A 25,124-nucleotide genomic window follows, 5' to 3' on the forward strand; every position below is an offset into this window, starting at 1 on the left:
TTTTTCTTTGTCCATTAAAATAACATAAAATTGATCACAAATACAGTGTAGATATTGTTAATGTTGTAAATGACTACAGTAGCTGGAAACCGCTGATTTATAATGGAATATCTACATACGCGTACAGATGCCCATTATCAGCAACCATCACTCCTGTGTTCCAATGGCACGTTGTGTTAGCTAATCCAACATTATCATTTTAAAAGGCTAATTGATCATTAGAAGACCCTTTTGCAATTATGTTAGCACAGCTGAAAACTGTTGTTCTGATTAAAGAATCAATATAACTGGCCTTCTTTAGACTAGTTGAGTATCTGGAGCATCAGTATTTGTGGGTTCGATTACAGGCTCAAAATGGTCAGAAACAAAGAACTTTATATATAATATAAAATATCATAAAAATGTAAAACAAGATTCTCTGGTCTGATGAAACCAAGATCGAACTCTTTGGCCTGAATGCCAAGCGCCACGTCTGGAGGAAACCGGGCACCATCCCTATGGTGAAGCATGGTGGTGGCAGTATCATGCTGTGGCGATGTTTTTCAGCAGCAGGAACTGGGAGACTAGTCAGGATTGAGGGAAAGATGAACGGAACAAAATATAGAAATATCCTTGATGAAAACCTGCTCCAGAGCGCTCAGGACCTCGGACTGGGGCGAAGGTTCACCTTCCAACAGGACAACAACTCTAAGCACATAGCCAAGACAATGTAGGAGTGGCTTCGGGACAAGTCTCTGAAAGACCTTGAGTGGCCCAGCCAGAGGCCGGACTTGAACCCAATCTAATATCTCTGGAGAGACCTGAAAATATCTTTGCAGCAATGACTCCCCATCCAACCCGACAGAGCTTGAGAGGTTCTGCAGAGAAGAATGGGAGAAGCTCCCCAAATACAGGTGTGCCAAGCTTGTAGCGTCATACCCAAGAAGACACGAGGCTGTACTTGCTGCCAAATGTGCTTCAACAAAGTACTGAGTAAATGGTCTGAATACTTATGTAATTGTGATATTTAAGTTGTTGTTGTTTTTAATAAATTTGCTAACATTTCTAAAAACCTGTTTTTTCTTTGTCACGATGGGGAATTGTGCGTAGATGAATGAGGAAATAATACAATTTAATCAATTTTAGAATAAGTGTCACGTTCTGACCTTAGTTCTTTTGTTATGTCTTTGTTTTTGTATGGTCAGGGCGTGAGTTGGGTGGGTTGTCTATGTTCTTTTTTCTATGATTTGCTATTTCTATGTTTGGCCTGGTATGGTTCTCAATCAGAGGCAGCTGTCTATCGTTGTTCCTGATTGAGAACCATATTTAGGTAGCCGGTTTTCTATTGTGTTTCGTGTGTGATTGTTTTCTGTTGTGTGTCTGCACCAGCCAGAACTGTTTTCGGTTGTTTCTCTTTGTTATTTTTGTTATTTCCGTGTTCATTTTAATAAATATGGACACATACCACGCTGCACCTTGGTCCTCACCTTCTTCCACCATCGATGACCGTTACAGAATCACCCACCACCAAAGGACCAAGCAGCGTGGTAACGGGCAGCAGCAGCAGCGATCTCAGGACTCCAGGACATGGGAGGAGATCCTGGACGGCAAAGGACCCTGGGCACAGGCTGGGGAATATCGCCGCCCCAAGGCAGAGCTGGAGGCAGCCAAAGCTGAGAGGCGGCGGTATGAGGATGCAGCACGGCAGCGTGGCTGGAAGCCCAAAAATGTATTGTGGGGGACGCACACGGGGAATGTGGCAAAGTTAGGTAGGAGACCTGCGACAACTCCCCGTGCTTACCGTGGAGAGAGAGGGACCGGGCAGGCACTGTGTTATGCCGTGAGGCGCACTGTGTCCCCGGTGCGCAGGCATAGCCCGGTGCGGTACATAGCAGCGCCTCGTATCGGCCGGGCTAGGTTGGGCATCGAGCCAGGTGCCATGAAGCCTTCTCAGCGCATCTGGTCTTCAGTGCGTCTCCTCGGGCTGGGGTACATGGCACCAGCCCTACGCATGGTGTCCCCGGTTCGCCAGCCCAGCCCAGTGCGGGCTATTCCACCTCGCCGCACTGGCCTGGCTACGGGGAGCATTCAGCCAGGACAGGTTGGGCAGGCTCGGAGCACGAGACCTCCAGTGCGCCTTCACGGTCCGGTCTATCCGGTGCCACCTCCACGCACCAGCCCTCCGGTGGCAGCCTCCCGCACCAGGCTGTCTCTCCGTCTCCTCCCTACAGTTGCACCCGCCTGTCCAGCGCTGCCAGATCCTTCCTCCTGCCCAGCGCTACCAGAGTCTCCCGTCTGTCCTGAGCTGCCAGAGTCTCCCGTCTGTCCTGAGCTGCCAGAGTCTCCCGTCTGTCCTGAGCTGCCAGAGTCTCCCGTCTGTCCTGAGCTGCCAGAGTCGCCCGTCTGTCCGGAGCTGCCAGAGTCGCCCGTCTGTCCGGAGCTGCCAGAGTCTCCCGTCTGTCCGGAGCTGCCAGAGTCTCCCGTCTGTCCGGAGCTGCCAGAGTCTCCCGTCTGTCCGGAGCTGCCAGAGTCTCCCGTCTGTCCGGAGCTGCCAGAGTCTCCCGTCTGTCCGGAGCTGCCAGAGTCTCCCGTCTGTCCGGAGCTGCCAGAGTCTCCCGTCTGTCCGGAGCTGCCAGAGTCGCCCGTCTGTCCGGAGCTGCCAGAGTCGCCCGTCTGTCCGGAGCTGCCAGAGTCGCCCGTCTGTCCGGAGCTGCCAGAGTCGCCCGTCTGTCCGGAGCTGCCAGAGTCGCCCGTCTGTCCGGAGCTGCCAGAGTCTCTCTTTTGTTATGTCTTTGTTTTAGTATGGTCAGGGCGTGAGTTGGGTGGGTTGTCTATGTTCATTTTTCTATGATTTGCTATTTCTATGTTTGGCCTGGTCAGAGGCAGCTGTCTATCGTTGTCCCTGATTGAGAACCATATTTAGGTAGCCTGTTTTCTATTGTGTTTCGTGGGTGTTGTATTATATATATATTTTGGGATCTGTCGAATATGTGAAGAAGTGGAGGTGTGTGTGTCTGTGTGTGTTTGTGTATTGCTGATGTTGAAAGAAAAACATGCTGTATAGCTAGCCTCATCATTATTTTATATTAGGGACTTATATTTGACCAATTACTTATTACTGCCATTGTCTTTTACGATATTTATGACTTTACTAATACCACTGTTTTTCAGGTTAAGGGGAAAGAAACTATCACTATTCCTCATGTTTTGCCAATAATGGCTGCAGCCTTCAAGTACTTAATAGCAAATACACACTGCCAGATGAAAACAAACTAAATGTATTAAGTATGTTAAAATTAAGATTTTTAAAACCAATTAATAGGATACATTTGAAGAAAGATTACGAAGTGAATAAGACAAGTGGATAGTCACACAATTGTGGTCGATTTCTATCATCCAGATAAGGTCCTATTTACATGAATAACTCCTGTAGGGGAGATCTGGGTTGTTTGTCTCAAGGCTCAAAATGTGGAATTGTGTTAGGAATATTGTTTGATCAAGGCCTGGCCATTTCTAAAACTCTGCATGCTATATTGCTTAATTTCCTGTTACAAAGGGAATAGGTTACTAGCAAACATTGTGACAACCAACCCCACGGTAGGGCTGGTTGTCACAAGTGGACAGAGTGTGTTTAATGGCTTATAACTCCATTTTGGATATGAGGATAAAAATGGTCCCCATTTCAACATTTGTCTTTCTCCTAATATTGAAAAGAGTGTTGTAAGATATACAAGTGCTGAGGAATACACACAAGAGTAAAAAGTATGACAACCAACCCCAGTCTCCCCTATGAAAGGCATCTGGATTATCCAGAATTTTCACTAGAGGGTATATTTTCAAATTATGTTGTATTACAATTACAGTAATAACCTCTAGAGAAGTCTCCCTGTTTGTCAAACAGTCAATCAAAATGTGTGTTTAAGAGAGAGCTGGTTTTGAGTGACTGTATTTGATTTTTTATAGATCATAAAACTCAAAGTCGTATGCACTCTGGTGAATGGATACACAACAGCATCTGAATGAGAGGCAACAATTAGAGTTGCTTTAAGAGGAAATATCATATCGATTGAGAAGTAACAAGAATAGTTATATACCATTTTACATCATTTGAGATACAGAGTTATTTTATATATCGGTAGTGTATTATAATTAAACCAAGCTTTAAAAAAAAAAAAACATCATATCAACCCACCTATGATCCATTACATCAGTCAGCGACAACTTAAACATTCGGAAGTTAGTGGAGTCAACTTTGGGCAGTTCTGGGCCATTGTGACATAGGATCTCTGTGGTTGTGTTGTGTCTATTAAATTACCAATAGATGCAGGAAAGAGGTCAATGGAACGCAGACCGTGGGGGATGGAAGAAGGACGTCGGATTGTTGCACATTCAACAAATCTGTTCTAACCAAGTGGATATTCTTCAAATCCGTCACGATTTATGTATTGTAACAGGCCCACAATGTGGTTACTAAAGTCTGATTTCGACATATTTGGCTGTTTTCGCTGCATAACATTTAGAAGTTGTCCCACACGTTTCGGTTGAATGCATTCAGTTGTGCGACTGACTAGCTATCCCTGTTCATTTCCTTTTCAGGTTTAGAAGAAGTAACTGACAAATGATAACGCCCATTCGAATAAGCTGGTAGCATAGCTAGCATACAAAATCAGTGGTCAGTTGTTTTTAACTGTTTAATTGTATTTATTTATTTTTATTTCACCTTTATTTAACCAGGTAGGCCAATTGAGAACAAGTTCTCATTTACAACTGCGACCTGGCCAAGATAAAGCAAAGCAGTGCGACACAAACAACACAGAGTTACACATGGGATAAACAAATGTACAGTCAATAACATAATAGAATAATCTATATACAGTGTGTGAAAATGTAGTAAGATTAGGGAGGTATGGCAATAAATTGGCCATAGTGGCGAAATAATTACAGTTTAGCATTAACACTGGAGTGATAGATGTGCAGAAGATGAATGTGCAAGTAGAGATACTGGGGTGCAAAGGAGCAAAAAATAAATATGGGGATGAGGTAGTTGGTTGGTGTCACGCCCTGACCATAGAGATCCTTTAAATTCTCTATTTGGTAGGTCAGGGTGTGACTAGGGTGGGAAATCTATGTTTATATTTCTTTGTTGGCCGAGTATGGTTCACAATCAGAGGCAGCTGTCTATTGTTGTCTCTGATTGGGGATCATATACCTGCTGGAGCGCGTGCTATGGGTGGGTGCTGCTATGGTGACCAGTTAGCTGAGAAAAGGCAGGGCTTTACCTAACAAAGACTTATAGATGACCTGGAGCCAGTGGGTTTGGCGACGAATATGAAGCGAGGGCCAGACAATGAGAGCGTACAGGTTGCAGTGGTGGGTAGTATATGGGGGCTTTGGTGACATAATGGGTGGCACTGTGATAGACTACAGCGAATTTGCTGAGTAGAGTGTTGGAGGCTATTTTGTAAATTACATCTCCGAAGTCAAGGATCGGTAGGATAGTCAGTTTTACGAGGGTGTGTTTGGCGCATGAGTGAAGGATGCTTTGTTGCAAAATAGGAAAACGATTCTAGATTTAATATTGGATTGAAGATGCTTAATGTGAGTATTTGTAGTTGTCCACATATTCTAAGTCAGAACCTTCCAGAGTAGTGATGCTAGACGGGCGGGAGGGTGCGGGCAGTGATCTGTTGAAGAGCATGCATTTAGTTTTACTTGCATTTAAGAGCAGTTGGAGGCCACAGATTGAGTGTTGTATGGCATTGAGGCTCATCTAGAGGTTTGTTAACACAGTGTCTAAAGAAGGGCCAGAAGTATACAGAATGGTGTCATCTGCGTAGAGGTGGATCAAAGAATCACCAGCAGCAGACATCATTGATGTATACAGACTAAAGAGCCGGCCCGAGAATTGAACTCTGTGGCACCGCCATAGAGACTGCCAGAGGTCTGGACAACAGGCCCTCCGATTCGACACACTGAACTCTATCTGAAAAGTAGTTGGTGAACCAATCGAGACAATCATTTGAGAAACCAAGGCTGTTGAATCTTCCGATAAGAATGCGGTGAATGTCAAAAAGCCTTGGCCAGGTCGATGAAGACGGTTGCACAGTATTGTCTTTTATCGATGCCAGTTATGATATCGTTTAGGACCTTGAGCGTGGCTGAGGTGCACCCATGACCAGCTCAGAAACCAGATTGCATAGCGGAGAAGGTACGGTGGGATTCGAAATGGTCGGTGATCTGTTTGTTAACCTGGCTTTCGAAGACTTTAGAAAGGCAGGGTAGGATAGATATAGGTCCGTAACAACTTGGGTCTAGAGTGTCTCCCCCTTTGAAGAGGGGGATGACCCCGGCAGATTTCCAATCTTTAGGGATCTCAGACGATAGGAAAGAGAGGTTGAACAGGCTAGTAATCGGGGTTGCAAAAATTGCGGCGGATCATTTTAGAAATAGAGGGTCCAGATTGTCTAGCCCAGCTGATTTGTAGGGTTCCAGATTTTGCAGCTCTTTCAGAACATCAGCTATCTGGATTTGGGTGAAGGAGAAGTGGGGGAGGCTTGGGCAAGTTGCTGTGGGGGGTGCAGAGCTGTTGACCGGGGTAGGGGTAGCCAGGTGGAAAGCATGGCCAGCCGTAGAAAAATGCTTATTGAAATTCTGTAATACAGATGATTGGTGACGATGACATCCAGACAAGCATTATACTCCAATTTTTACTTCAACATAGTGTGAAAGAAACATATACACAATCGCCTAAATGTAGGCACATTTTGCTGGGGGGCTAAATGGAGATTTGGGATCTTTCCCCCACAGCATCTTTCCCCCACGCGTTTCCATGGCATTTGCATTGTTTAAGTCGGGTTCCATTGACCTCTTTACTGCATCTAGAATTAGGAATTAGAATACTTAAGTTTTCTAATAATTACTAATTCTATGAGCCCAACAATGTGAGCCATGATTTCATAATTGATCAGTACACCTTGAACATTCCGTTTGAACTATTTGATGGCTGACCACTGAAAATATAACAGCACCTTCGAAACAATGTAGAAAGTGGTATCAAAGCAACTGGCTTGCAATGGAGCCTCCGGCAAGTTACGAGGAATTACTGCAGGAATACCTGAAACTGAGGGAGGAGAAGGAGCAGATGAACCAAGTGATCATCTGGATGACGAAGAGGAATAGTCAACTAGAGGATTTGTGTTCACAACATGGCCTCAGTACAGATACTTCAGTTCAGCCGAAGGCTAGGTTTACCCCGCATCTGCCCCCCAGACTCCCTGTGCCCCCCACAGCAGTCCTCAGGGTGCGCAAGGTGTGGCTAGAGAACTCATGTAAGACCAAGATGGCCACCATGATAGAAAAGGTAGATACGGTGACTTTGAATCAGGTTATTTTGTATTGCAATATATTTTTTTAATTGGAGAATAGTATGCAAAATTACAGATATCACATGACATGTAACAGTGTTCACCTGTTTCCTCCAGGTGACTTTGAATCCATTTCAGGAGAAGAAGAGGTGCGAAGTAGTGGAGGCGAAACAGCATGGAGGGTTACAGCAGTCGATGAGCAACGCCGACTGCAACCGGAAAGAGTGTGATATCTGTGGCCGGCGCTTTCATCCTGACCGTGTGGAGAAACACAGCCTGATATGTGCCAAGGTCGCCTCCGAGAGTAAAAGACGTGGGGTCTACGACTCCTTCAAGCACCGGTACAAGGGCACCAACCTGGACAGCTTCATCAAGCGATCTATTAATCCATGATTCATGTGATGTGGTGTGTTACCTGTCCTCCAAGGCTATAGGCCATTCTGACTATGACAAAGTTTAAAACTCTTCCCCTACTAGAGAAACCTTTTTATTTTCACTTCAATAAACAGTATACGTGAATTGTTTGGATCTATCAGTGCATTTCAAGAGAAAGATGTGTTCCCATCACAGTCTATTGGTGCATTTACACTGTAAATATGTCCAATGGTGGACAATTTACCATTATTTGGGGATATGGGTTGAGCAGGCAGAGGCAAACACAAATTACAATTTTCAAAGATTTATTCTTAAGGTATGGTTTTGTCCATAAATCATTGCAATTAAGTTCCAAACATCAATCCATATCCAATCCATATTCAGTTCTGCATACTTTGCTTTCCATTTATCTTTTACTTTAAAAACTAAGTTAATTAAAATCACAAACATACAAACCAAATAGAAAACACAGGAAGTGGCAAAGGAAGTGGCGCAGCCCAGCAGGCAGGTGTCCATTTTCTTCAAAAGAAGGAGTGGATACTGTGTTTTGACCCTTACCCTACTGCAGAGAAAACCTCAAAGGTACATAATTATTTGTAAGCATAGCAGCACATTTTTACAGATACGATCTATAGGTTTTTCTTATGTGTGTAGAGATGATAAACAATGACTAACGAGGCCTTACTACTTTAATTGCCTTTTTAAATGCCCATACACCAGTAGAAAGCAACAGACGATGGCCAGAGCATATGATGGATTTAAGTCAATAATTCATTGTTTTAGTCAAAGTATGATACAGTTGAAGTCGGAGGTTTACATACATCTTAGCCAAATACATTTATACTCAGTTTTTCACAATTCCTGACATTTTAATCCTAGTAAAAATGTAGTTTTAGGTCGGTTAGGATCACCACTAAATTTTAAGAATGTGAAATGTCAGAATGATAGTAGAGAGAATGATTTTTTCAGCCTTTAGTTTTTTCATCACAATCCCAGTGGGTCAGAAGTTTACATACACTCAATCAGTATTTGGTAGCATTGCCTTTAAATTGTTTAACTTGGGTCAAACGTTTCGGATAGCTTTCCACAAGCTTCCCACAATAAATTGGGTACATTTTGGTCCATTCCTCCTGACAGAGCTGGTGTAACGGAATCAGGTTTGTAGGCCTCCTTGCTCGCACACGGTTTTTCAGTTCTGCCCACAAATTGTCTATAGGATTGAGGTCAGGGCTTTGTGGCTGGCCGGGCGGGCGCAGTGCACGCTAACCAAGGTTACCAGGTGTGTTTCCTCCGACACATTGGTGCGGCTGGCTTCCGGGTTGGAGACCGTACAGGAGTTGTAGCGATGAGACAAGATAGTAGCTACTAAAACAATTGGATACCACGAAATTGTAGAGAAAAAGGGGTAAAAATAAATGTATCACTAGTCACTTTAAACAATGCCACTTTATATAATGTTTACATTACTCATCTCATATGTATATACTGTACTCTATGCCACACGGCCATCTCGCATCCATATGTACAGAATCTGTATTCTTATTCATTCCTTTACACATGTGTGTATAAGAATCTGTATTCTTATTCATTCCTTTACACATGTGTGTGTAAGAATCTGTATTCTTATTCATTCCTTTACACATGTGTGTGTAAGAATCTGTATTCTTATTCATTCCTTTACACATGTGTGTATAAGAATCTGTATTCTTATTCATTCCTTTACACATGTGTGTGTAAGAATCTGTATTCTTATTCATTCCTTTACACATGTGTGTGTAAGAATCTGTATTCTTATTCGTTCCTTTACACATGTGTGTATAAGAATCTGTATTCTTATTCATTCCTTTACACATGTGTGTGTAAGAATCTGTATTCTTATTCATTCCTTTACACATGTGTGTATAAGAATCTGTATTCTTATTCATTCCTTTACACATGTGTGTGTAAGAATCTGTATTCTTATTCATTCCTTTACACATGTGTGTATAAGAATCTGTATTCTTATTCATTCCTTTACACATGTGTGTATAAGAATCTGTATTCTTATTCATTCCTTTACACATGTGTGTGTAAGAATCTGTATTCTTATTCATTCCTTTACACATGTGTGTATAAGAATCTGTATTCTTATTCATTCCTTTACACATGTGTGTATAAGAATCTGTATTCTTATTCATTCCTTTACACATGTGTGTATAAGAATCTGTATTCTTATTCATTCCTTTACACATGTGTGTATAAGAATCTGTATTCTTATTCATTCCTTTACACATGTGTGTATAAGAATCTGTATTCTTATTCATTCCTTTACACATGTGTGTGTGTATAAGGTAGTTGTTGTGAAATTGTTAGATTACTTGTTAGATATTACTACAAGGTTGGAACTAGAAGCACAAGCATTTCGCTACACTCGCATTAACATCTGCTAACCATGTGTATGTGACCAATAACATTTTATTTGGTAGGAAGGATGGTCTCGGGGTCCGAGGGTGTAGCTGCAGGGCTATAGCGGCGTGAAAGCGCATCCGTCTTGACATTCATCAGTCATTGAAATTAATTTCAAAATCAGTCATCTAAATGAATTTCTAAATAAATGGTATTGGCTACCATTTGAATTACACATTTCAATTAATTACATCAAATTAATGACATCAAATGGATATCAAAGAGTGTATTAAGTCCATCTATAGATATTTGTAGCCTACCGTCATTACATAATATAAATCCCCATTGTAATAGCTCAACTAAAGTGTGGCTGACGTCGAAAGCCACACTAATCGCACAGCCTTGCAGCATCCCAACGCATCACATGACCATCCCCCAGCAGATGGTTTGGGTGATGTCACATTGATTCGTGAGGAGAGCGCCTTTCGTTCGACCTGGAGAAATTCTGAAGGATTTTATCACAAGTAAGCTAATTCATAACTGATTAAATCTATATATGTAAATGTCAATTTTACAAACCGAACGGTATCAAACAGAAATGCATTTTTTTAAATGGTGAATTTGAACGTGCTGTCAACTTGCGCGTGTCCTCACCTTGAGAACATTTCCTCTCTGGTCCATGCACTTCAGCTGATGATGCGATGCGGCTTGGTGTTGTTTAAAATAATAGTGATAGACATACTGTACTCTATGTCATCCCAAATCAAATGGAAGAAATTGCAAATAAGGTCAGTCGACCATTAATCGACGATGTTAGAATAATTCTGTATTTGCATTAGGCCGTAGGCCTAATAACCATAGACCTTCGGTCAAAATATAACCGTTTGTGATATAAACGAAATTCATTATTATCTATTCATAATACTCAAATGTTTATTTCAGTGACCATCAAACAGAGGTGCTATCTATTTATTTCGGCGTCATTTTGGTTGAAATATAGCTATAGCCGGTCATTTCAAGCAATATTTCAGACATGTGTCCTCCTAATTTTCAATTAGCCTACATAATTGTTAGAAATACGTATATAAATTCATCAATAATATTCCTATCATTGTTCCCCGTGTTCACCGTTGCCTTCATCATATTATGAAAGATGCTCAATAGTCTACTGGTAGCCTACAGCAGCATCATCATCATAATGGCGTCCTTGAGATGAAGGACAGTGCGGCAGAGAAAACGACATCGCTTTCTGAAATTGAGAGAATATTTGATATTTTAACGATTGGACGTAATATGCTTTATGTTATTTAGAACATTTTAGAAATGTATTAGAATATAACTAACCTATATGAATTATGTTCGGGTTGACTACCTGGGCAGCGGATATATGTTTAGCATCTTTAAGCACGAGTAGGATTTCCATTGGACACGGACAGTTAATCCTCATATCCGTGTTGACTGATCCTGATGACAGTCCTTTCACACCTGGAAAGAAAAAGGAAGCCATAGAATTAGAAGAATGACATACAGTACCAGTCAAAAGTTTGGACACTATTTCTGATCAATTTGATTATATTTTAATGGACAAAAAAATGGCTTTTCTTTCAAAAACAAGGACATTTCTAAGTGCCCCCAAACTTTTGAATGGTAGGCCAAATGCTAGACCTACTGCTCTTGAACTGTTCAAGCTAGAGACACACCAACCCAACTTTGTTCAGGCTAACTATCTATCTGTCCGTCCTTGTCATTTTGCCCTTAATTTTGCCAACAGGGGTATTATTTTTGGTGAGGGTGAGTGTGTCAGGTGGTCACCATGGGGGAACTGTTCAGGAGCGAGGAGATGACGCTTGCCCAGCTCTTCCTCCAGTCTGAGGCAGCCTACTGCTGTGTCAGCGAGCTGGGAGAACTGGGAATGGTTCAGTTCCGCGATGTAAGTAACATACCAGTCATCTATCTATTTTTTAAAAAAGGATTTAACCTTTATTTAATTAAACAGGAAGTCCGATTGAGGTCAGAATACCTCTTTCCCAAGGTAGACCTGGCCAAGAAGGGCAACTTTGACACCTGTTTCTGTTTTTAGCTCAACCCAGACGTGAATGTGTTCCAGAGGAAGTTTGTGAATGAAGTGAGGAGGTGTGAGGAGATGGACAGGAAACTAAGTGAGTGATTTCACAATATGTTGAATGAATACATTTTATTTGACATATTTAATATATGTATAGAGATATGTCAGCCAAGTGAACCAACAATATATCCAATGTTTTTGAGAATTAAAAACACAGTAAGTGTTACACAATAAAGACATTTCCGTTGTGGTCCTCCCTATTTCTAGGTGGGTAACAGAATGGACAGCTTGGGCAAAACATAGCAGGGACATTTCATATAATACCACATTAAGTGCATTCGGACCCCTTAAAAGTATTCAGACCCCTTGACTTTTTCCACATTTTGTTACATTACAGCCTTGGATTGAATTGTTTTTTCTCTCATCAATCTACAGTCGTGGCCAAGAGTTTTGAGAATGACACAAATGTTAATTTCCACAACGTTTGCTGCTTCAGTGTCTTTAGATATTTTTGTCAGATGTTATTATGAAATACTGAAGTATTTTCTCCGAACAAGCTTTTTTCGGGATTCCCCAAACAATCGGAAAGGGGATTCATCAGAGAAAATTACTTTACCCCAGTCCTCAGCAGTCCAATCTCTGTACCTTTTGCAGAATATCAGTCTGTCCCTGATGTTTTTCCTGGAGAGAAGTGGCTTCTTTGCTGCCCTTCTTGACGCCAGGCCATCCTCCAAAAGTCTTCGCCTCACTATGCATGCAAATGCACTCACACCTGCCTGCTGCCATTCCTGAGAAAGCTCTGTGCTGGTGGTGCTCTGATCCCGCAGCTGAATCAACTTTAGGAGATGGTCCTGGCGCTTGCTGGACTTTCTTGGGCACCCTGAAGCCTTCTTCACAACAGTTGAACCGCTCTCCTTGAAGTTCTTGATGATCCGATAAATGGTTGATTTAGGTGCAATCTTACTGTCAGCAATATCCTTGCCTGTGAAGCCCTTTTTTGTGCAAAGCAATGATGACGGCAAGTGTTTCCTTGCAGGTAACCATGGTTGACAGAGGAAGAACAAGGATTCCATGCACCACCCTCCTTTTGAAGCTTCCAGTCTGTTATTCAAACTCAATGAGCATGACAGAGTGATCTCCAGCCATGTCCTCGTCAACACTCACACCTGTGTTAACGAGAGAATCACTGACATGATGTCAGCTGGTCCTTTTGTGGCAGGGCTGAAATGCAGTGGAAATGTTTCTTGGGGATTCAGTTAATTTGCATGGCAAAGAGGGACTTTGCAATTAATTGCAATTCATCTGATCACTCTTCATAACATTTTGGAGTAAATGCAAATTGCCATCATACAAACTGAGGCAGCAGACTTTGTGAAAATGTATATTTGTGTCATTCTCAAAACAATTGGCCACGACTGTACACACAATACCCCCTAATGATAAAGAAAAATATGTTTTTTAGTGGAAAAATGAACATTTATAAAATAAAATAAATAAAAACGGAAATATTAATTTTACTTAAGTATTCTGACCCTTTACTCAGTACTTTGTTGAAACACCTTTGGCAGCGATTACAGCCTCGAGTCTTCTTGGGTATGACTCTACAAGCTTGGCTGTAATGAAAACTCAGGGAGAAAAAGGTGTAGATTCACACACAGATATGTTTATTTCACCTTCGCAGAAGGCAGGAATCGTGGTCACAGGCATGCGATGGTCATACACAGGTAGACAAACAGGCAGGTGAATCAAAACTAGGACTGAAGGCTATAACTGGTTCTCACAAACGCGCTAGGAATAGGCTTAGTAGAGTCAAAACGAACAATACCTCTCAAAGGCACAAACAGAATGAACTGAACTAAATAAGGAACTGATGAGACCAGGTGAGTAACTAACACAGGTGAAATCAATGAACAAAAAATTAAAGACAGGGCTACGTTCAAAAACACAAAGAAACAGGGCTACGTTCAAGAACACAAGGTTGACTTAAGAAAATAAATACAGAACCTTAAATGGGCACATCTGTATTTGGTTTCTCCCATTCTTCTCTGCAGATCCTCTCAAGCTCTGTTGGGTTGGATGGGGAGCGTCGCTGCACAGCTATTTTCATGTCTCTCCAGAGATGTTTGATCTGGTTTAAGTCCGGCCTCTGGCTGGGCAACTCAAGGACATTCAGAGACTTCCACTCCTGCCTTATCTTGGCTGTGTGTTTAGGGTCGTTATCCTGTTGGAAGGTACTTTGCTTTCTTTCATCTGTCCCATGGTCCTGACTAGTCTCCCAGTCCCTCCACTGAAAAACATCCCCACAGTATGATGCTGCCACCATCATACTTCACCGTAGGAATGGTGCCAGGTTTCCTCCAGATATGATGCTTGGCATTCAGGTCAAAGAGTTCAATCTTGGTTTTATCAGACCAGAGAATCTTGTTTATCATGGTCTGAGAGTCATTTAGGTGCCTTTTGGCAAACTACAAGTGGGCTGTCATATGCCTTTTACTGAGGAGTGGCTTCTGTCTGGCCACTCTACCATAAAGGCCTGATTGGTGGAGTGCTGCAGAGATGGTTATCCTTCTGGAAGCTTCTCCCATCTCCACAGAGGAACTCTGTAGCCCTGTCAGAGTGACCTTCAGACATTTTTTGGTACCCTTCCCCAGATCTGTGCCTCGACACAATCCTGTCTCAGTGCTCTACGGACAATTCATTCGACCTCAAGGCTTGGTTTTGCTCTGACATGCACAGTCAGCTGTGAGACCTTATATAAACAGCGTGTGCCTTTCCAAATCATGTCCAATCAATTGAATTTACCATGTGGACTCCAATCAGTTTGTAGAAACATCTCAAGGATTATCAATAGAAATAGGATGCACCTGAGCTCAATTTCAAGTCTTATAGCAAAGGGTCTGAATACTTATGTAAATAAGGTATTGCAGTTTTTTATAAATGTGCAAACATTTCTTAATCAATCAAATTGATTTATAAAGCCCTTCTTACATCATTGGATGTCACAAAGTGCTGTACAGAAACCTAGTCTAAACCCCCAAACAGCAAGCAATGCAGGTGTAGAAGCACGTTGGCTAGGAAAAACTCCCTACAAAGGCCAGAACCTAGGAAGAAACCTAGAGCGGAACCAGGCTATGAGGGGTGGCCAGTCCTCTTCTGGCTGTGACGGATGGAGATTATAACAGAACATGGCCAAGATGTTCAAATGTTCATAGATGACCAGCAGGGTCAAATAATAATAATCACAGTGTTTGTCGAGGGTGCAATAGGTCAGCACCTCAGGAGTAAATGTCAGTTGGCTTTTCATAGCTGATCATTTAGAGTATCTCTACCGCTCCTGCTGTCTCTAGAGAGTTGAAAACAGCAGGTCTGGGACAGGTAGCACGTCCGGTGAACAGAGACTTAAAACCTGTTTTCGCTTTGTCGTGATGGGGTATTGTGTGTAGATTGATGAGGGAAAAAATGCTTTTAGCAATTTTAGAATAAGTCTGTAATGTAACAAAATGTGGAAAAAGTCAAGGGGTCTGAATACTTTCCGAATTCACTGTACATTGAGATATAGTATTGTTAAGAATACCACACACAGAATGGCACACAGATGTCTATTCCTCCGACAATGCAGAAACTCAATGGCTTAGTCCCAGGTCTGTTTGTGCTTCTGCCTACTACGTATGTTGCCATTGTCAATCAATTTGGCATGACAATTCCATAAGGAGTTGGCAAGAGATCAGAAACAGACTGGCAACCAGGGTAGAAACTCGCACATGTATTGAATATTACCTGGTGTTTTGCTTTCCAGGGTTTGTCGAGAAGGAGATTAAAAAAGCCAACATCCCGACTGTGGATACAGGAGAGAATCCCGAAGTCCCCTTCCCTAGGGATATGATTGACCTGGAGGTATCTATCCCTGTTGAATACTGCATGTCAGTAATATGAAATGATGAATGTCATTAAACATCAACCCAAATTTAGCACAACACAATTTCACAGATCATTTAATCATCTTTTTTTGCCTTATACTACTACTCCATTTACGGAAAAACCACATGACTTTCACGTGATCACATGTGACGTGTTTCAAAACTTCTTAATGTGAAGTTAATGTAATAACATGTGACAACATTTAAAGCAACGTGAAAACCAGATTTTCCACATGTGAAATCATGTGTTTTTTCTGTAAGGGCCTACCTGACAGTGAAGTGGAACTGTGCAGCAGTTCACCTGCTCTAGCCAATACCTCTAAGACCCATGATGACACTTTACCGTACATTGGCCATAATTATAGGATATAGGTAGGACTCATGTTAGGTCTGATGACTGCTTGTTATGGAGCTGAATAGACTCTCTCTTCCATAGAAATAAAAACACTAGAACGGGTATCCTCATTCAAATCAATGGGTCTGTAATGGGTGTACCGGCAGCCATTTTAAAGGTTTACCAATGGGAGTAAAGCAGGAAGTAAAGGCTATGTCCGTTCTAATGATTTTATTTCTATGACCCCTTCTACCGTTTTCGAATCACGCCCCATCCCATCTAAAGCCTAATCTCATTGGTTGTCTCTGTTTGATTGACAGGCCACATTTGAGAAGCTGGAGAACGAGCTGAAGGAGATCAACACCAACCAGGAAGCCCTGAAGAAGAACTTCCTGGAGCTGACCGAGCTCAAGCACATCCTGCGACGTACCCAGCAGTTCTTTGACGAGGTCAGCGAGTACCTCCACTCCAATACTTTGGGCACATTCCAGGCGGACTACATTGCAGATGCATGCCAGATCTCACAACGCCTGGATAGGTTTTTAACATATCAGCTACCCACATCATTTGATATAGCAATTTGATGACCGACTGCTCATGGCACACAACCATTGATTGATGCAATGCAACATCTGTAATGTAGTTCACCTGGAACACAACCCCTGTTTTCCTCAATCCCTATGACCAAAAGTATGTGGACACCTGCTCATCGAACATCTCATTCCAAAATCATGGAAATGAATATGGAGTTGGTCCCCCCTTTGCTGCTATAACAGCCTCAACTCTTCTGGCAAGGCTTTCCACTAGATGTTGGAACATTGCTTCAAGGACTTGCTTCCATTTAGCTACAAGAGCATTAGTGGTCGGGCACTGATGTTGGCAGATTAGGCCTGGCTCGCAGACTGCATTCCAATTCATCCCAAAAGGTGTTCGAAGGGGTTGAGGTCAGGGCTTGGTGCAGGCCAGTCAAGTTCTTCCACACCGATATCAATAAACCATTTCTTTATGGACCTCGCTTTGTGCACGGGGGAATTGTCATGCTGAAACAGGAAAGGGCCTTCCCCAAACTGTTGCCACAAAGTTGGAAGCACAGAATAGTCTAGAATGTAATTGTATGCTGTAGGTGTTAAGATTTCTATTTACAGGAACTAAGGGGCCTAGCCGGAACCATGAAAAACAGCCCCAGACCATTATTTATCCTCCACCAAACTTTACATACATTTACATGCATTCGGCAGGTAGCGTTCTCCTGGCTTCTGCCAAACCCAGATTCATCTGTCAGAATGCCAGATGGTGAAGCGTGATTCATCCCTCCAGAGAACTCGTTTCCACTGCTCCAGAGTCCAATGGCGGCGAGCTTTACACCACTCCAGCCGACGCTTGGCAATGTGCATGGTGATCTTAGGCTTGTTTGCGGCTGCTCGGCCATGGAAACCTATTTCATAAAGCTTGCGATGAACAGTTAAGTGCTGACGTTGCTTCAAGAGGCAGTTTGGAACTCGGTAGTGAGGGTTGCAACCGAGGACAGACTTTTTTTACGCACTTCAGCACTCGGCTGTCCCGTTCTGTTCTGTGAGCATGTGTTGCCTACCAATTCGTGGCTGAACTGTTGTTGCTCCTAGATGTTTCCACTTCACAATAACAGCACTTACAGTTGACTGAGGCAGCTCTAGCAGGGCAGAAATTTGTCAAATTGACTTGTTGTTACCATCCTATGACGGTACCACATTGAAAGTCACTGAGCTCTTCAATAAGGCCATTCTACTGCCAATGTTTGTCTATGGAGATGTCATGACTGTGTGCTTGATTTTATACACCTGGTGCATACACGGGTGTGGCTGAAATAGCCGAATCCACTAATTTGAAGTGATGTCCACATACTTTTGTATATGAAGTGTATCTTAACAAAGTGGTTGCTGGTTTGTAACGCCAGACTAAATTGCATCTTCCTCCTATCTCCATCATCATCATATTCCTTATGTTCCACAGATGGAGGACCCCGCCCTGATGGAAGAGTCGTCAGCCCTAATGGAGGGTAACGAGGGTGGCCGGGGAGCACCGCTCCGACTCGGGTGAGACACACACACACACACACACAATCACACAATCACACACACGCACCGTACAGCAGTTTTCCCAAAGAAACTTCCAAGCCCTCGGGCACTGAAATTGTCAATTGCAATCCATAGAAACCAAAGTTTGTTAGGCTTGGGTCTAACAGAGTTAGGTGGCTCGCCCTGCTTGAATAACGGTAGGGGGAACACTGGTGTTCTAGGAGATGTACTTTTAACATACAATACATTAGAGTACGCCCTATAGGGCACTTGAACTGTACATTGAATGCAATCAGCTGTACAATACATACACCATTGCATGCTGTAATATTATATTGTAGCCCAAGGAAAAATATATTCTAGCTGTCGTGGGGATCATTTAACTCATATATGTCCAAGTCACCTCTTTTTGGCCTATAGGCATATACATGCAGTTTAAATGACAGATGGTAGTGGATGGTGTATAAAAAAAACTACTGGCCTCTTAATAGGGACTGATTTCAATTAACTTTGAGCCAGGCATTGATCCATGCTTGATAATGTCAGGGCTGTGTGTGTGTGTGTGTGTGTGTGTGTGTGTGTGTGTGTGTGTGTGTGTGTGTGTGTGTGTGTGTGTGTGTGTGTGTGTGTGTGTGTGTGTGTGTGTGTGTGTGTGTGTGTGTGTGTGTGTGTGTGTGTGTGTGTGTGTGTGTGTGTGTGTGTGTGGATAGGCTTCCGCACCTATCGGGAGTTCCACTCAGCGGTCGAAAAATGCTAAAGAAAATAATTCCCCTGAAACTGGCGACATGGAACATCAGAACTCTTTTGGACACTGACGATAATAGCAATAGACCCCGTCAGAGAACAGCTTTGATTGCTGCAGAACTAAGGCACTATAATATTGGCATTGCTGCCCTGAGTTAGACCAGGCTCCTGGATGAAGGTTCCCTGAAAGAGGAGGGAGAAGGTTACACCTCCTTCTGGTCAGGTTACCCTCCGGGTGGACAACATCAGCACGGTGTGGGACTGGCAATTAAGAACAGCCTTCCACCCAGCCTCACCGAAACACCTGTCGGCATAAGTGAACGACTCATGTCTCTCCATATCCCCTTAGCCAAGATGCGTTATGCTACTCTTCTCAGTGCATAAGCACCAATGTTACCATCTGAAAATGAGGCAAAGGACTGCTTCTACCAATCACTAGATAAGGCCCTTCAGCGCATGCCCAGGAATGACAAGATGTTTTTGCTGGGTGACTTCAACGCTAGGGTGGGACAGAAAAACAGGATATGGAGTGGAGTGCTGGGTAGGCATTGTGTTGGCCAGGTCAATGAGAACGGCATGATACTGCTAACTCTATGTGCCGAGCATGATCTCATTGTCACTAACACCTTGTTCCAGCAGAAGAACAAATATAAAACATAATGGATGCACCCACTCTCCAAACACTGGCACCTGGACGACTACGTCATAGGGAGACGTTGTGACACTAATAACATCCTGCTGACACGTGTCATGAGGGGTGCAGAATGCTGGACAGATCACCGTATGATACTGGCTAAACTCCAGGTGAGAATAATTCCCCCCCCCCCAACGTCTGCAGAAGTCCAGTAAGAGGCGTCTGCACTATATCCGGCTTGAGAAAGCAACAGTAAGGGTCGAGTCCCGCCCCTCTCTCGCTGAAAGGCTGAGGTAGACTGAGCCTCTTCTGAACGCAGAGGACCCCATGGACCAGAAGTGGGCATCTATTAGCTCAGTGTTCTATCAGGCAGCAGCCCACTCCATTGGCTACAAAGGTAGGAAACATCAGGACTGGTTTGATGAGAATTCTGACACCATCACAACCTTTACTGGACAATATCCAAATTTATGCAGATAAAAACGACATGCACAATTTCTACAACTCAACTAAAGCTATCTATGGCCCGGGAAGTCGCTACATCACCCCCATGAAAACAGCTGATGGTCTGACTCATGAAGGACCAAAACCAGATACTGATGAGGTGGGCTGACCACTTTGAAGCACTACTCAATCAGCACTCTCCTACAGACCACTCCATCCTGGAAGAACTGCCTGTCCGTCCACCTATTCAAGACCTCAATCATTTGCCAACCTTCCAAGAGGTGTTATCAGCTATCCATCCCTCAAGAACAACAAGACTCCTGGTGCTGACAGCATCCAGGCAGAGCTACTTAAGAAGGGAGGTTACTTCTGCACTAGAACGCTCCAGTACATCAGTGATGTTTGGGACCGGGAGATCGTCCGCCAACAGCAGCGTGATGCAAATATTGTCACCATCTATAAGAACAAGGGTGACAAGTCCATCTGCAGAAACAGCCGGGGGATATCCCTTCTGGCTGTTGCCGTCAAGGTCCTGGCAAAGGTGACGTTACGTCCTTCAAATACCTGGGCAGCATCCTCTCTGAGGACTGCAGCAACGACCTTAAAATTCAAATTAGGATCAAGCAAGCATCAGCTGTCTTTGGAAAACTCAGACCCAGGGTCTTCCAAAACAGGGATCTCCACCTCCACACCAAATACGCTGTTTATCAAGCCGTCTGCATCACCACACTTCTTTACAGCTGTGAAGCCTGGGTCACTCAATCACCACAACAAGCAGCTCGAGCGATTCCGCATAAGATGCCTGCTGCGCATCCTGGGAATCACCTGGCGCAACCATGTGCCCCATACAGAAATACTTGCTAAGACCAACTGCAAGAGTATGGAGGCCATGGTGACCCAACACCAACTGCGCTGGCTTGGGAATGTCATTAGAATGTCTCAGGAGCGCTTGCCGCGGAAGATCTTGTATGGCCAGCTACATCTTGGCCTGCGGTCTATAGGGGGGCATAAGAAGCGCTACAAGGACCAGCTAAAAACGTTGCTGAAGACGTGCAACATCAAACCCACAGACCTGGAGGATGCTGCTGCCGACCGTTCTGCTCTGCCAGAGCTGTGTACAGAGGTGGGAGGAGAAGAGCACAAAGCAAGCACAGCAAAAACAGCGCAGGAGACATACAACCATGCCTGCCTCCACCAACACAGACTGCATATGCCTCATATGCCCCACCTGCAATAAAGTTTGTGGATCTCGGATTAGACTCTACTGTCACCAAAGAATTCACTGTTAACTCAGAAGTGGAAGTCATCCTTTGATACGATGGACAACCGTAAGCAAGTAAGTGTGAGTGCGTGTCAGTAGGTCAATGGCAGCATATGAAGCTGCCACACCAACAAAGCAGGGACATTTACACTCATTATGACCTATAGTCACAGTGTCACGTTCGTCATATGAAGGAGACCAAGGTGCAGCGTTGTATTCGTACATTCTCTATTTATTAAATGAACGCCGAACAAAAACAATAAAGAACAAACGAAATGTGAAGCTACTGGAGTGCACAAAGACAACTTACTGTAGACATACAAAAAACACCAGTCAGGGTGTGACAGTACCCCCCCCCTCTCCCCAAAGGTGCGGACTCCCAGCCGCAAACCTGAACCTATAGGGGAGGGTCCGGGTGGGCATCTACCTTCGGTGTCGGCTCCGGTTCTGGACGCAGCCCCCCTCTTTACGCTGATCCCTCCGCCTTTGTAGAACCGGACCGTGGATCATTGCCGGAGGCTCTGGACTGCGGATCATCACCGGAGGCCCCGGACTGGGGACCGTCGCTGGAGACCCCGGACTGTGGCCCGTCGTTGGAGGTTCCGGACTGTGGCCCATCGTTGGAGGTTCTGGACTGTGGCCCGTCGTTGGAGGTTCCGGACTGTGGCCCATCGTTGGAGGTTCCGGACTGTGGCCCGTCATTGGAGGTTCCGGACTGTGAAACGTCGCTGGAAGCTCTGGACTGGGAACTGTCGCCGGAAGCTCTGGACTGTGGAGGCGCACTGGAGACCTGATGCGTGGTGCCGGCACTGGTGGTACCGGGCTGAAGACACGCATCTTAGGGCGAGTGCGGGGAGCAGGCACAGGACGTACTGGACTGTGGAGGCGCACTGGAGGCCTGGTGCGTGAGACCGGTACAGGTGGCACAGGGCTGAAGACATGCACCTCAGGTAGAGTGCGAGGAGCAGGCACAGGACGTACTGGACTCTGGATGTGCACTGGAAGCCGAAGCGTGGTGGCGGCACTGGTGGTACCGGGCTGGTGACACGCACCTCAGGGCGAGTGCGGAGAGGAGGCACAGGACGTACTGGACTCTGGAGGCGCACTGGAGGCCTGGTGCGTGGGACCGGTACAGGTGGCACTGGGCTGAAGACACGCACCTCAGGGCGAGTGCGGGGAGGAGGCACAGGACATACTGGACTGTGGAAGCGCGCTTGAGATTTGGAGCGTAGAGCTGGCAAAATGCGTCCTGGCTGGATGCTGACTTGAGCCCGGCAAGTGCGGGGCGCTAGCACAGGACTCACTGGGCTGTGCAGATGCACCGGAGACACAATACGCAGCGCCGGCGCAGGATATCCTGGTGAGGGTGTACTGGAGACCAGGAGCGCTGAGCCGGCACCATCCGTCCTGGCTGAATGCCCATTCTAGCCCGGCAAATGCAAGGAGCTGGAATAGAGCTCACCGGGCTATGAATGCGAACTGGAGACACCGTGCGCATCACTGCGTAACACGGTGTCTGACCAGTCACACGCTCCCCACGATAAGCACGGGAGTTGGCTCAGGTCTAACCCCTGACTCTGCCAATCTCCCTGTGTGCCACCCCCCAATCTTTTTTTGGGGCTGCCTCTCGGGATTCCGTGCTAGCCGTCTCCCCTCGTATCGTCGCTGTTCCTCCTGTGCTATCTCCATCTGCTTCCATGGCAGGGTCTTGTCCCCTGCCATTACCTCCTCCCAGGTTCAGGATGTCCTCCACTCATCTGTCTCCCGGGCCCAGGATGTCTACTCCTCTTGAACACGCTGCTTGGTCTTTTTATGGTGGGATCTTCTGTCACGTTCGTCATATAAAGGAGACCAAGGTGCAGCGTTGTATGCGTACATTCTCTATTTATTAAATGAACGCCGAACAAAAACAATAAAGAACAAACGAAATGTGAAGCTACTGGAGTGCACAAAGACAACTTACTGTAGACATACAAAAAACCCTTGACAATAGAAAAACTAGCGTGCCCACCCTAATCACACCCTGACCTAACCAAAATATAAAGAAAACAGAGATATCTCAGGTGTGTGACACACAGTGACAGAACAGCAAACAACTTGGGATCATCCATCCGTCAAACATTTGTTTTGCACTGTTCCCATTGCCGCCTATTGCGTCTATTAGCCATTGACATATTGGGGTTAATGCTATTAGGCTGGTCCCAGATCAGTTTGTTCTGTAGCAACTCATATGGTTGTTGTTATGCCAAAAGGACAAACAGATCTGGGACCAGGCACCTATGTCAGGAAAAATGTCACGACAACCCAGAGGGATCATGTACAGTGCATTTGATTGGCCAGAACCTGAAATATTTTAATTTGGCCCGAGCAGGTTTGTTGCTGGGGTGATCAGCCGGGAGAGGATCCCTACCTTTGAGAGGATGCTGTGGAGAGTGTGCCGCGGCAACGTCTTTTTACGTCAGGCAGAAATTGAGGACCCCCTGGAGGACCCCGCCACGGTCTGTCAATAACGTTTTTGAAATCTTACTTCATATTTTTAAAAACAATAGTGTGTGTGTGTGTTTTATGTTGTATGTTTGTTCTTATTCTCTACTGTCTTTCAATTATTTGTGTATGTATTTGTTTATGTTATTATGTATACACGCCTGTCTGTGAACTGAGCACCTAAAAGGATAAAAATTATTAAGTATAAAAAGTTTGTCAATTTTTTTTTTCTTTGACACACCAAGAAAGATGAAAAATACAGAAACGTATACACACCCAAGTTTGTGCAACCTAACACCCAATGAGCCAGGGCAAAAAAATATGGAAATATGCGTTGCTCAATAAGTTGTTCCAACAACAGTCACTGCTTGATTGGTGAGATGATTGACTCTTCTCTCTTACAGGGCGACCAAGTCCACAAGTCAGTCTTCATCATCTTTTTCCAAGGCGATCAGCTGAAGAACAGAGTCAAGAAGATATGTGAGGGGTACGTTACTACCACTAGTCAGTACCCAGCTCGTTCGTCCATTCATTTAGCGTTTGAGTGCTGTCAGAAATGTAGATATACGAGTTCCCGACACGGAAATAACCACTAGAACAATCCTTTAAGTTGGGAAACTTGGGCCAGAATGATGATACCCGAGTTTATCAGTTGTGACGTTTCATTATCTGATCACGGAACATTGATTTAAATGGGAATGTTTGTTTTCTAGTAAATCTAATTCTATGGTTACCTACAGTATAATTGTAAGTCAGTATGTGAACTGTTGGTTGTGTGTTCCAGGTTCCGGGCCTCCCTCTACCCCTGCCCCGAGACTCCCCAGGAAAGGAAGGAGATGGCTGCTGGGGTCAACACCCGTATTGACGACCTCCAGATGGTATGCAAGACAATGAACACATTGTCACTTAACCATTTACTGCAGTGTGCAAAATCAGGGACACAGTGTTTTTTGGTTGTCAAACAAATCTACTTTGAAACCAAGGTATACACCTCACACACATGGTTATGGGCTTTAAAAAACAAAGACACCATGTCAGATATAGAGTTGAAAATGAATTCACTTTTGGGTTTGCATCCCAATAT

The 25,124-nt window shown here is 44.3% G+C and overlaps 2 protein-coding genes across 8 annotated transcripts in view; both read left to right on the top strand.

The window, feature by feature from the left end:
- Nucleotides 1–7,862, top strand: part of LOC149976611 (zinc finger C2HC domain-containing protein 1B-like) — a 9,146-nt gene extending 1,284 nt beyond the window's left edge. Inside the window, exon 2 of the mRNA XM_021565330.3 lies at nt 7,461–7,862. Coding sequence (XP_021421005.1) covers nt 7,461–7,736 — 276 coding nt within the window. The 3' untranslated portion in view covers nt 7,737–7,862. The remainder of the gene's footprint in view (nt 1–7,460) is intronic.
- Nucleotides 7,863–10,493: 2,631 nt separating this feature from the next.
- The window catches only part of LOC110491694 (V-type proton ATPase 116 kDa subunit a 1), a 39,988-nt gene continuing 25,357 nt past the window's right edge, over nt 10,494–25,124 (top strand). For 4 of the 7 annotated variants that reach the window (XM_021565332.3, XM_090202333.1, XM_090202336.1 and 1 more), the window contains exons 1-9: nt 10,494–10,627; nt 11,894–12,033; nt 12,184–12,262; nt 15,965–16,062; nt 16,740–16,868; nt 18,409–18,491; nt 23,928–24,054; nt 24,445–24,527; nt 24,825–24,918. In XM_021565332.3, coding sequence (XP_021421007.2) covers nt 11,917–12,033; nt 12,184–12,262; nt 15,965–16,062; nt 16,740–16,868; nt 18,409–18,491; nt 23,928–24,054; nt 24,445–24,527; nt 24,825–24,918 — 810 coding nt within the window. In that variant the 5' untranslated portion in view covers nt 10,494–10,627; nt 11,894–11,916. Of the gene's footprint in view, nt 10,628–11,874; nt 12,034–12,183; nt 12,263–15,964; nt 16,063–16,739; nt 16,869–18,408; nt 18,492–23,927; nt 24,055–24,444; nt 24,528–24,824; nt 24,919–25,124 lie in introns of all 7 variants that reach the window. The other 3 variants (XM_021565331.3, XM_090202335.1, XM_090202338.1) reach the window with 1 other exon arrangement.

Source organism: Oncorhynchus mykiss, chromosome 16 (genome assembly GCF_057628025.1).
Source record: "Oncorhynchus mykiss isolate SJ-2025 chromosome 16, ASM5762802v1, whole genome shotgun sequence".
NCBI classification, from domain to species: domain Eukaryota; kingdom Metazoa; phylum Chordata; class Actinopteri; order Salmoniformes; family Salmonidae; genus Oncorhynchus; species Oncorhynchus mykiss.